Consider the following 12,446-nt stretch of genomic DNA (forward strand, 5'->3'; position numbering starts at 1 on the left):
ACCAAACGAGGACACTCATGGAGCGAACGGAAACGATGACGAATAAGCACCACCAAAGGACGTAGGAAGGTGTTTGCTGGAAGATAATGGTCTACCCAGGGATTTTTATTAGGGGTGCTGTTTCTTCAAGAGCGCCGCAGTGTGTATTTCAATGTATAGAAATGAACACACACGTGCTTTCATATTTGCTGCGCGTTTTTAGTTGGTGCTTGCTGTTGGTCTGTGGTGCATGTTAATGAATGCATGATGCAGCGAAATGGGCCACGCGCAGTATGGATCGAATAGTTTGCTCTGTCTGTCAGCTCGATCTACTTGGTCTAGTCGTCACTGCTTCGATGGTGTGAAAACGAGGTTGTTTGCAGAACAGTGTCGAATGGTGTTTTTTCTCGACGGAGATGATATTTAAAGCAAGTAGTAGTTAGAATACATGTTATTGATATGAAGAACGGTCCTTTCTTAAGCTCCCCCTTGACTCCCTGCTCTTTTCCCACGCAGATCCATGGCCCAATGCCAATAAAAGAAGGAGGTGTATGACAACACTGTGTGAGGCACTGACCATGAGGAAATGAGGAAATGAGGAAATGAGGAAACAGCGCTACTCCTCCCAGCTGCAGTCGTCTTTCTCGATTCTCTCTCTCATCTCCGCTGGTGGTAAACTGCCTTCGGACTGCCCACTTAGTCCAGTTAGAACAGATTTTAAAATGATCATGCAGATAGAGAAAAGGCGTTGCCTCTTTTTTTTTTATGCGATGACCAGGGCTGTTTCCGTCGTCCAAGGCACATGGACAACCGTGTACTCACTTTACCCCTGTAGTAATCACTGATAAATATGGATCGAATTGAATAGAATAGTGCTCCCTCACACTGCTTGGCGGCGTTGGAGGCCATAAAACCCCTCCTGCACCCTCCCAACTCTTGCTCCTCCTCCTCCGCTCACTCTCTTTCCCTTCCTCCTCCTCACGGTTGTGGACCTCAAAGCTCTTTCAGCTCTGACTGACCCTCGCTTGCTTCCTCCGCACTTTCAGCTACGATCACGTACATCATGGGCAGCATCACCCCCATCGCCATCCACGCCCACATCGTTGCGGCCACCGATCCCTTCTATAATGATGCAAATGTAGCAATCATGACCTACCAATACGCGATTGCGACCATGTGTCCACAGCCTCGCACTCAGGTACGGTATCGAATCATCGCTACCGGTTTGTATGACGTTAATAGAACCGTAACTGGCACCAACTCATCATGCTTTTATGTCACATGTTTCTGATCCTCCACTTTGCTCCTTCGTTCCTTCGCGCCTTCTCTTCCTTGCCTCTCTCTGCTATCAGGAGGTCATCCTCTTTATCTCTCATAACGCTCGTGCTCTTTACACATACCTATTGGCCACCACTCTTGAGGGCCAGTGGACCGATAGAATTGCCGTGGTTTGGGACGCGACAAATGCTGAGACGTTTAATGCGGAGGCGTGGTCGAGTCTCGCAAGACATCACGATGTCATAATCACTTCAGAAAGTATTGCCGTAAGCCTTTTGAGACACCCTTTACTGGACCTTCGAGTGGTAAATTATATCTTTATATCTTCACAAAAAGAAACCCGCGTAAAAAAAAGAGCAGGAAAAGAAAGACATACGTGTATCCTTGGTGGCGTTGCTCGACTCACTCACGGTCTTTGCGTCTGCTCTGTTTCAATCACAATGGCCTAAACATAGCATACATTCGATATCCTTAACTTGACAGGGAACAGCCGAGCCGAGTCGTTATTGTTATGTTTCGATGAGGTCCTGGAGCGCGAGTTCCCCTTGCTAGTTGACGGCCATGGACATGCGATCCCCAAGGACAGGAGCCTCCCATTGCTTGCTCGAACCGCCACCACTAATGACGTTCATTTCAAGTGGTTGGTTCAATGCCCGCGCGATATAATCGCCTGGTACGATGCTGAAAAGGAGGAGGACGACCCCTTCGGAGACTTCCGAAGACATGTCCCTCTACAGCAGAGGAAGGCTTGCTCTACCCTTTGGGGCTTCTGCAGAGGCCATGGCCTCGAGTGGGCATCTCTGGCGTTCGAAAGCGCCGCAGAGAACCTCGGACCGTGGTGTTCGCTGGCGACTTGGGGTCACGTACTGAAGATCCTCAAGACCAGAGATATGAGAACCGCGTTAACGTCGGCTCATGCGAGCGATCAGGAAATAGAGCGCCTCAACGCCATTGCTGATTCGCTCGGAGAGATGCCGCAAGTATCAAAGCACTTGTTTCGGAACAAACTGAAGAGACTGATTGAGGTCCTTCAGTCGTGTTACGGCAATGTGCTGAGTGCTAGCGTAGTCGTTTTCGTCGAGCATGAGGTGCATGCGTGCGTTCTACAGGAGATGGTGAGGCAATTCGGACAGGAGTTTGGCCTGATCTCCGTCCGATCCTCAGTGCTAACTGGCCGCAGGACCAGAAGGATGAATTTTGGTCCGCATCAGGAGCAAACTGAGAGAGAAATGCGAGTGCTGAATGAGTTTGCCCAGGGTGGTAGGCGCTTGCTGTTCACCACTGGTGCCTATGACGACTTCGTCTTGAAGAAGGTTAAGTGCGATGTACTCATTAGGTACAAAAACCAGAATCTTTTTTCTATGCCCCAAGGTATAAGGAATGAAACAGTCAAGGTAGACAGAGTCCTCTAGCGTGATTTTCCTTTCTTTCTATTCCCCTCTCTTTATATATATCATGTATAGGTTCGATACCCATGCCGACATCCCGAACCACGTCCGCTCACGCGCAGTCAACCACAACAAGGCCTATGAAGCTGTTATCATTTGTCCCTCCAATGATCCCGCCCCTGTTCCACTTGTCCTCCCTGTCCCCCCTGTCGATCCCGCGTCAGCATTCACACGTGCTTTAGGAAACGCGTTCTTAAAGTTGTCGGTATCTCTTTACCTCTTCGTGCAAGATTTCTCATTGGGACCGGGCCGTATCACCATCAGTAAGGATGGCATGATCTGCAACGCCGCTCTTATCAGCAATACCGAAGATATTCGAGGCTCAAAGGCGAGTATCGGTCAAGCATACCAAAAAAATGGACTCGAACATGTGCTGGCGAAGGTTGCAAGTCTTGTTCCATGTCTGAAATCAGTGCATGCGTGGGAGGATTTCGCGAGACAATACGAGCTGACGAAGAGCTTGTCAGAGAGTCCCGTTCTTTTCCCAAATGCGTTACTTTTCGAGGACACCCGTGCGATCGAGGTGACAATAGGCTACTCTTTTGAGGATGTGAGCCTGCTGAGTCAGGCACTTAACCTCACAAGCCCTCAATTTCAGCGCCTTGAGCTCATTGGAGATTGTGCGCTGGATATCCTTGCCTTCGAGCATTGGTCTTCACTCTACCCACACAAGCCTGCCGAACAGTTGAACTTACTCATGAGGCATATCACAACGAACAAGTTCCTGGCGATTGTAGCAACAGAGCTGCGTTTTCATCGCCACATCCTTGGGCGCAAGAAGCAGATAGAGATGATGGGACATGGAGCAACTGCAATTGATACTAGTTTCGCTGCGGTGCCTGAGATGAACCTCACTAACCGCCTCAAAGGGCTAAACATCCCCAAGGATTTTGGTGACCTTGTCGAAGCCATTTTCGGGGCCGTCTACACTGATTCAGGGTTCCAGATGGGGGCGATAGCCTCTGTTTTTGAACACTGCGTGAAGCCGGTGATCGACAAGCACATCCAACCATAATTTTAGCATTATAATATACTATCCAAATGGCTTTCTGAAGTAGATAGTCCAAGTTCGAAATGGGCGCCGCCGGTCAATTCAATTCGGCTCTATACAGCATATAAAAAAACCAGGATAGTATCAAGGAAGGTAGGCCTTTGAACTCAACAGGTGCGTTGGTACGCTTTGGCTGCTTGACCTGGCTTCCGGGGACTATGGATCGGTCCTACTTTGGTAGAAAGGACGACTATGGAAAATCTTTGCTATGTTAGTTAGATGTGACAGATTCACAGGACTAAACTGATATAAAGGAAAGAATAACATCTGCGTTTGGTGCTGCGCTAAAGATAAATGGCCGTTCAGGTCCATGGTCCTTGACCGATAGTTGTACCACCAAAATTGGTCTTTCCAGGCACGGAGGGATTTTTATTGCTGTGCGTGCATCGCGTTGTTACTAATGGACCGTGCACCGCGAATACAATAAATATAGTCGCTACTGCCTTCTGGGGCCATACTCGTCCCATATCCGCATGTACTCCTCCACGAGCTGTGCGCAAACCTTTCCACCGTCATGGGGTATCCGTCTCTCGAACCAGGCCGCTGGCTCTGGGCTCTCAGATTCCATCATCACCAGGTCTTGTCCCCGCCCATCTGCAGCAGCACTACCATTCCCGACGCGCGCTGACTTATCTGTCCCATTGCCAGCACTACTGTTACCAGCGGTGTTCATAACCTTGGACCGAATCGTGGCCGAGGTCAGCGAAGAAATCGAAGCGGACCGTCTCCTGGACCGTGCCGGGGACAACATTGGCGAATCCTCATCGTTCACCGGCGGTGAAATTGGTCCCCCACGTGCCATCTCTCCCATGTTCACGGACTCTGCCAATGACTTGACCTTGGACGCCCGGCGGTGCAAGGACGACGTCGACGAGGACGATGCAAACGACGAAATCGAAAACCCAGCTGACGATCTCCTTCGACGGACGACAGCAGCTGCAGTATCAGGATCGCATGTCCCCAGAAATAACTTGCGCCCTTCCCGCTCCTCTTCCGCAAGACGATCCGCTTCCAGAATCGACCGTTGCCAGAGTCCCGTCTCAAACTCCTCGGCAGTCATTTCTACAGGCAGGCCGTGGTTGATCATCAACTTGATAAGACCTTGCTCCTCAATGAACTGCGGTCGGGAAACATAGATTAACGGGGTATCGTGCGCAATGCACTCTGAGCAAGTTCCGTATCCCTGGAGAGAAATAGAGAGAGAAATAGAGAGAGAGAGAGAGAGAGAAAAAAAAAAAAAAAAAAAAAAAAAAAAGAAGAAAGCTGTTAGCTGAATCTCCAATAACCGGCTTGCTGCACCATAGGGAGGGATACCGACTTGAACATACCAGCTTTCCAATGACAATATCCGCCGCGTGGGTCAAATCCGGCACATAGACGCCATGTGGACTCCTATAGAATCCATCCGGCAACTCATGCGAAACCGGCAATCCACAAATAACGCCAATCCAGCCCTCCGGTAACGGGTTCCCCCATCCTTGCTTCAACCGTTGTCCCCCAAACGAAACCAACACCATTTTCTTGGTCTTGATCGTCTCTTCATCCACACCAAGCGACCGGAGCACGTCCTCGCGAGAATTGATCGCCTTGCGGACCACCAGGGGTACATCAATCACGCGTCGCTGCAGCGGCCCCGGTTTTCCTGCCCTGAATACAGAGGTAATGACAGATAACTGCGGGTTCTTTCGTGACTGCTGACCCTGCTGTTCACCATTCAATGTTCCGTTAGTGGCTCCTAGGTGTTGAAGATGAAGTTCTCGATCCTGGTCATGATCTGCATTCTGCTGGCCGAGTTGTAGGCCCATGGTCTCCTTCGTATCATCCGCGTTCAAACAGGACAGCTTCTGAATAGTTGGTCTATTTTCCAGCATCGAGATTTCGTCCGCAAACGCTGGGATGTCGATTGAACCTGGTAGCCGAAGCAGCAACGACGCCTTCTTATAGTCTTCCAGCGCAGCATCTGCACATGCAATCACGTCCCTATCCATGGGATTGCCCTCTCTCAGGAACCGATAGACCTCATCAAATGTGAAATTCGTGATCAAACATGCCGGGATCCCGTAAGCGTGTGCTGCAGCACTATTGATGTTGTCGTTGTAGACCAGGGGAATAAAGTTAGTGAGCCTACTCTTCGTCACCGCTGTGTCTTTATCAGGTTGTTTTGTTAGAAGAAAAAAGGCAGAAAAAAAAAAGGGGGGGGGGGATATTTAATATTACCATGGCAAGAAGGGAGCGTCGGCAAGGACGCAGTTAGCGCCGACCTGTTGTAACCATGAGACTTCGTGCCGAATCATCTCCTCACGTCTTGCCAAAAAGCTCTTGACGCCCTCAATGGTCTTTTGCCGATCCACTGAATACGCCTGCAATATAAAAGAATTTACAATGTCAAATTGCATACGGACATTCAAAAAAAAAAAAAAAAAAAAAAAAAAAGGTTAATGATGCCCCCGGGTTCCAAGGCTTACCAGAGGTTGCACGACGCCGGCATCCACTTTGGCGTTTCGGTAAATAGCTCCTAATGCAATCACATCCTGAAAGATAAACTGGGGTGCATCCGAGACAATGTAGATGGTATGCCGAGACATGCTGCCGTTCGCCGTCGTATCAGGCGTCGTGGCCGTTGTCGTGGTTGTGGTCGTGGTCGTGGTCGTGACCAGTGTCGTCGTCGTCGTCGTCATGATTTCAGTCGTCCCCGAGGCATTTACGACTGTATTCAACTGTGTCAAAACCGGATCGGAAACTGCAGTGAATGAATCAACGACCGTCTTTGACTGTAGGAGCTCTGTAATGATTTGGTTGACCCGAGTCGCATGGCCGAATCCTGTTCATGCAAGGAAGGAAGGAAGGAAGGAAGGAAGGAAGCGATATGCGTGAAATAATATAAAATAAAATAAACCAGATAAGAATTAGCTCGATGTGATGGTTCAAAAGATAGGTCCATTCTCGTCATTGCTGTCTATTAAAGTTCAGCTATGATAGCATAGTGGCAATACCAAGGCCAACTAACCACCTACCATGGCCAGACACATAGTAGCAAAAGGTGTATCCTTTGCCTGTCATCTTGAGCAAATTGAAGGATTTAGAAGGATGTGAAGGCGATTCAAAAGTGTTGGAGATGAGTCCTACAGGGAAGAGGAGAGCGTCTATGTAGTCTTGAAGCTTTTTGTTCAAGAGAAAGGTATATTCTACTGTATGACGGTGTGAGTGTGCATAAAAATATCAGGAAGAGCGTTGGGTAGGGAAGTACCCAAGAGCACGAGTCGGACGATAGGAAGGAAGGAGGGTAAGGATGAGGCTGAAAAGGGGGATGGGGATGGAGTGATTCTGTTGGTGCTGAAGAGGATCAATGAAGAGAGAGGAGGAATGAATGTCCCTCCAGCAGTGGACAATTGATACGCAGACCGTTGTGAGAGAGTAATTGCCCTGTGCAGCATTCGGTCATCCCATTGGGCAATAAGCAGTCTTTCGAAATTGTCCTGACTGGTTCACGTCGTATGGCCACCAATTACTGCACACAAAGTATACACTGGTTTTATTAATGAAGAGTAAATAAGTGGCCTCGCTTGCAAACAAAACCGTCGGCCTAAAGAACCATGCCTCCAGCATCCATCCCACAGATCTCGAGCGACTTTTCTAAATCCGCATCCAGTTGAACCTTGATCTGGTGCAACTGGCCCTCCGGTAATGTCGCCCCAGGTGGGCAGACAATATCCAGGGTCATGGTGTGTGCGAACGGATATCGTGCCGTATGATGACACGTCGTCTACGCCCATTGCAACAAGATAAAGCAACACTGTTAGTTGCTAACACATAAACTGCGCGTTTTTTTTTTCTTACAAGAAAAAGGTAGCACTATAAATCATACCCAGTAGATTCCGCGTTGATTGGATGCTAGCACCGTGATCTGGCCTTCTAGACTCGTCAGTGCCTTTGAAGAAGTGATCGTTAGATGTCTTATTGTCGTTGCCTTCACAAACCGGAGACCAAACGAGTCACCGGCCTGGGGCACCTTGAAGCTGTTCCAACACGTCAAGGGATCGTTATCGACTGCGTGAATATATGCAAACGTCCTCCAGAACTCCGTGGTTGGATAGTCCAGTTCCATGAACTTTGCATTCTGTTCATCGATCGTTTGCAGATCACCTCTGAAGACGACCTCCTTGGGATCAGGGAAAGGATCCAGACTTGTCATGAACAGACACTTGTCGTTGAAGCACGGTGACCTGAGTTTGATTTCAAAGAAAGTTAATATATGAGCCGGCTGATATATGATTTCGTAAGCCAGTCAGGGTGTGCGCGCATTGATCCTCTCTCACCTCGTATGCCGATCCTTGACATATGGCAGTTCCTCCTCACGGACAAAGGGATCCTTGCCCGTTACCTCAAAGTTGGCCAACAGAGCCGAATACAGCCGGTCAGCGGCATCCAGCTATCGACAACAACAAAAGACACAAGAGCACGCATCATCGTCAGCATCATGGCCTGTCATGCATTTGCTTTCTCTGGTCAGTTGAAGTTCAAAAACGGTCCACATCTTTACCATGTTTCTGAAGACGATGCTCCAATGGTCATTGACACCCTCTGTACTCCAGCCATTCTTCTGGTCCAAAGGTGTCAAGTAACTAACTAGCTGATATGGATACTGGTTCGTCCAGATGGAGAAATACATATCGATGACCTTGAATCGATCCTTTGCAAGGGTGGTATTGCCACGTTGTTCCAAAAGTCGCTGGGCCTTCTCCCGGGGCAAGTACGACCCTGTTCCCATCCACGAAAACCCTGCGTGCAGGTTATAATCTATCGATCAAAGTCCAGGTTGGGTTCGCGAAGGTTAGGAAAGAGTTCGGATTGTGGAATGCTTCAGGTCCTTTGTGTGTGTGTGCGCGCTAAGAAATCAACCAATCAACAGACGCAGCCTTCCGTTTAAATAACCACCCTCAAAAAGAACAGGCAGTTGCAATATACCTTCGTTGGTAAAGGTCCATCGACGGTGCTCCATCTGGATTAGTGGCAAGGTGTTTGTATGGATCAGACTGGGGCTCGTCATAAAGTTGGTGTAGAGTGCATCCATGTGTGTGTTCAGCCAGTCGTCGTCTTGTAAGTAGCAGTGCTTGTACTTCGCCAACGAGCATGACATGTACTTTGCAAAATCGTGCAGGTTCTCCTCCGCATTGTAGACCTGCAGCTCAGGTAAAGGCCCAAAGCTCGGATCCATTTCAAAGTCCCGTCTTGATAGCTTGATCTCCTTGTTGTTGTTCCAGACAATGATCTGTTTAATGTATGGGTATCGTGCCAGGTAGCTGACAATCAATTTGAGTCCCTGGATGCGCTTCCAGCCTAGCAAAATGGCGGTTGCAGGCAAGAGATGCTCGTTCTCAGCCCGCTGCAGTGCTTCGTCTGTAAAGTCTTCGAACAAGTAGGCCGATTTACGGGTCTCCATGATCTGCTGGACTATCAGCTCCCGCTCGACTTCGTCCCTGGTCTCCTTGAGGGTCGATGGCTCCGAGATGATGTCATCTTCCTGGGGTACAAAGAGTTTGCTGACGGCCAGTAAGGAGACGATACAGAGACCGATAAGGACAAAGAATTTTGCAGGGTTGAGACGCTTGGTGTTTGATGAGGGAATGGAGGACGAAGATGGGTTTGAGGAGAGGCCAGGACGCCGCGAGGGAGGAGCATTGTTGTTGAGGTGGAATGGGAGGCCGTTGCCATTCCCGTTCCTGTTCATGATGATGCTGAAGTGTGACCTGAGGTACAGCTGACAGCGAGAAGGATTACGAGCGATGCACACAAGAGACGAGAGTGTCAGAAGAAGGAAAGGTGGGGCTGTTTGACAAAAGAAAGACCTGCAGTGGTGAGCGATGGGCGATGAGGGATGGATGTCTGGTGGGCTAGTATGCAGATGGAGGATTGAAGATGGATGGAAGGGCAGAAGGGGTGGAGTTGGAGAAAACGAAGGGGTTCTGCTTGTTGCCTCCAAGGCCTAATTGAACCTTGCAGGTGTCCAGGAACTCTGAGGAATGTGATCGGATACGGTCCTCAGTTCGAGACCCATTGCTCGTGCGATTTGCTATCCCATCCATCCGAGATAAATACCAATGTACCCGTATCCCAGTAGCCAGGTAACCAGAGAAGATATTCATCGTCTCAACCTCAATGCTGGGCAATTGCAGGCTGAACAAGATGGAAGTTAAGCATATATAGAAATTGCGGGGTGCCACCTATTTCCAGCTTTAGCAAAACTCTCCCTCCTTCAGGCAGTATAGCTCGCTCCGTATGAGCAGGTGCATCGTGTGTGCCAAATGCGCAGAAAGTTGCATGTCGCCGATCATGAATATGCCTGGGTCATTATTTGTGTCGAAAAGTTCAAATAAGGCTTGGAGATGGCATACAAACGACTATATATCCAAGTATTCAAGCGATTCCGTCGAGTCCCGCCGGCTCTCCTCTGCCTCACGCTGCTGCTGATCCGATCTTCGACTCCTTGTTCTCGAAGGTACAGGCTGTGTGACAGAGCGAGTTGAAGCAATAGAGTTGGATCTGGATGCCTGGCTACCTTCTCCAGCCTCACTGGCAGTGATGGGAATTAAGTCCACGGTCGCAGGCTCCATCGATCTAGAAAGGCCATTCGCTTGATCGTCTTCATCGTCTTGTCTCATGCGTTGATCATGATATGGACTTAATGCTGGTGGCGGCAGAATCGATCGTGGAAGCATGTCTGCATGGCCTGACGCAGACTGGCGGAGCAAAGGATACTGAGAACTAGCATCAGTCTCTGACTCGAAGGGAGACTGGATAATCGGCACCTGTGATATCCCAGAGGTTCTTAGATCCGTAGGCATCATGAACGACTTAGGGGGAATAGGCGGTGCGTACTGTCTCTGCTGACTCATCGGAGGCAAGTCAGTATAGAGTGGCTGCTGAAACGTGTCGCTTGGAGTGAAAGGCGAAGGAATGGTCGTATAGCCACCCATTTCCACCGAACCATGGCTACCGTCGCTGGTCTTTCCATTGCCTTTTTGCAAGCCGTCTCGAGATCCACTGCCATTTCGAGCGTAGCGAGCGCTGCGCCTTCTTAAGACGAAAAGAACAGCCAAGAGCGCGACTAAGACTACCCCACCAACTGCGCCACCAATGATGGCGCCCATGTTAGAGCCACTGGATGAGGATGGAGAGTTCGGCGAAGGGAGATTATTTTCTAATGTCGGCGTGGGTGCAGCGGGCTGTACAACGGGCTTCGTAAATTGATGGACCCATAGTTTGCTGGAGACATTGTATAACAAAGGTGTGTTGTTCGCGACAGTTTGTGAGCGATAGTCAATGTAACCTGGTTGAGCAATGAAGAGAAACAAACGTTATGAATGAGTCCAATCGCACAGCGTTTTTTTCAGCCAACGATGCTGGAAGAACACGTTTGAAGCCTGAGAGTCTTACCACCCCAAATCACCAATGTATCTTCACGAAAAGCGCAGGCCATGTTTGATCTAGGAGATGGCGAGGCCGTGTCCAGGCTCCAGGTACGACTCCCAACGTCAAGGATATAGAGATCTCCCGATGTGATTGCGCTGTTGTTGGTAACGCCGCCGAATAGGTAAAACTTTGAGCCATTGAAATCTAAGTAAAGATGTCGATGAGTGCATTTTTCAACAATGTTTGAAATCCTCATTGGAGAAGAGGATATCGCACTTACTTGGCACAAAACAATGGCCTGCTCGTGACAGGATCTGAGGCGCTGTGTGGAGCCGTTCCCAAGACCCCGTGCTAGCTGTGTCTGGGCTAAACATTTGCACATCCAACGCGCTTCCGGTCCTGACAGTGCTCAAAATGGCGTTCAGGGCCGTGGACCATGAAGCTGCCTGGCCTTGCTCAACTGCCTGGGGCGTCTTTGGGGTTCCCATCACTGTGGTCAGTGTTGAGTCTAGAACGATTCCCTCGTTCAAGAAGAAGACGTGCCCAGCTGTATCCGTCACAATTAATGGACTCGTTGCAGTGGGCTGTAACTGTTGCGGCAGAGATTTAGAACCAAATGTGCCGGCGTTCTTATTGTAGACGAAGGCCTGGTCTTGGTCCAAGACAAGGAACTGTCCTGGGTTGAGCATGGCGCCTGCTGTTCCAGAGAAATTGAGTGATTGCTGTAGGGTTGTCCAGGCAGGGGCGTCCACAGACCAAGTTTTCTCAAGGTCTAAGGAGAAAAATCCAAAGCTGGATGTCTCATTGAGATTTTGGCCGCCTTGGATATAAAGAAGCCCCTCTCCGTCTGAGTAAGCATAGGCCATCTTTGCGACAGAATCTGGCGGGGACATCGCGGAGGGTGGAGGCTGGATACCGAAGGTTGGCGCGAGAACTTGGGAGAATTGTGGTTTGGCAGTTGTCTTTTGTGTCTGAGCAATGGCCAGGGCCAGCACCAGGAGCAGTCGGAATGTCCTGTGGGGGAGTTGCATGGTGATATTGGCAGGTAAAAGTGCTTGAAACACTGTGGACAAAGTATATCAATAGCACGACTCTGATGCCACGGCACAGACTAAAGAAAAAAAAGAGAGAGGAGTAAGGAAAGGAGGGGGGCGTTGATCCAATGCATGTATGCCCTCCCATTGATGTTGTGGCCCATGGCGACATCTCATTGCCCTCGTCAATTGCCATCCACCCTACGCCCTCGCCCTCGCCCCTCGCACTCGCCTTAAACCCTAATT

At 49.5% G+C, this 12,446-nt stretch overlaps 4 protein-coding genes across 4 annotated transcripts; 1 reads left to right on the forward strand and 3 right to left on the reverse strand.

Moving 5' to 3' along the window:
- Window positions 1-936: 936 nt before the first annotated feature.
- On the forward strand, window positions 937-4,048 carry BC939DRAFT_530184 (uncharacterized protein). The gene is made up of 4 exons (XM_051561559.1): window positions 937-1,177; window positions 1,332-1,562; window positions 1,713-2,593; window positions 2,721-4,048. The coding sequence occupies exons 1-4, from the start codon at window positions 1,043-1,045 to the stop codon at window positions 3,718-3,720; spliced, it is 2,247 nt and encodes a 748-aa protein (XP_051410559.1). The 5' UTR covers window positions 937-1,042; the 3' UTR covers window positions 3,721-4,048.
- A 4-nt stretch (window positions 4,049-4,052) lies between these two features.
- On the reverse strand, window positions 4,053-6,590 carry BC939DRAFT_456297 (uncharacterized protein). Its single transcript, XM_051556308.1, has 4 exons — window positions 6,222-6,590; window positions 5,974-6,116; window positions 5,085-5,835; window positions 4,053-4,939 (listed from the first exon to the last, which is right to left on the reverse strand). The coding sequence occupies exons 1-4, from the start codon at window positions 6,432-6,434 to the stop codon at window positions 4,193-4,195; spliced, it is 1,854 nt and encodes a 617-aa protein (XP_051410560.1). The 5' UTR covers window positions 6,435-6,590; the 3' UTR covers window positions 4,053-4,192.
- Window positions 6,591-7,339: 749 nt separating this feature from the next.
- On the reverse strand, window positions 7,340-9,484 carry BC939DRAFT_504567 (uncharacterized protein; the record flags this gene model as incomplete). The annotated part of the gene is made up of 5 exons (XM_051560542.1): window positions 7,340-7,519; window positions 7,622-7,979; window positions 8,073-8,185; window positions 8,297-8,553; window positions 8,722-9,484. The coding sequence occupies 5 exons, from the start codon at window positions 9,482-9,484 to the stop codon at window positions 7,340-7,342; spliced, it is 1,671 nt and encodes a 556-aa protein (XP_051410561.1).
- Window positions 9,485-10,154: 670 nt separating this feature from the next.
- BC939DRAFT_504568 (uncharacterized protein) lies at window positions 10,155-12,197 on the reverse strand (the record flags this gene model as incomplete). The annotated part of the gene is made up of 3 exons (XM_051560543.1): window positions 10,155-11,083; window positions 11,191-11,370; window positions 11,447-12,197. 3 exons carry the CDS (start codon window positions 12,195-12,197, stop codon window positions 10,155-10,157), a joined length of 1,860 nt encoding a protein of 619 aa, XP_051410562.1.
- Window positions 12,198-12,446: the final 249 nt, after the last annotated feature.

Source organism: Gamsiella multidivaricata (assembly GCF_025024155.1).
Source record: "Gamsiella multidivaricata strain RSA 2152 chromosome Unknown BC939scaffold_47, whole genome shotgun sequence".
Classification (NCBI taxonomy): domain Eukaryota; kingdom Fungi; phylum Mortierellomycota; class Mortierellomycetes; order Mortierellales; family Mortierellaceae; genus Gamsiella; species Gamsiella multidivaricata.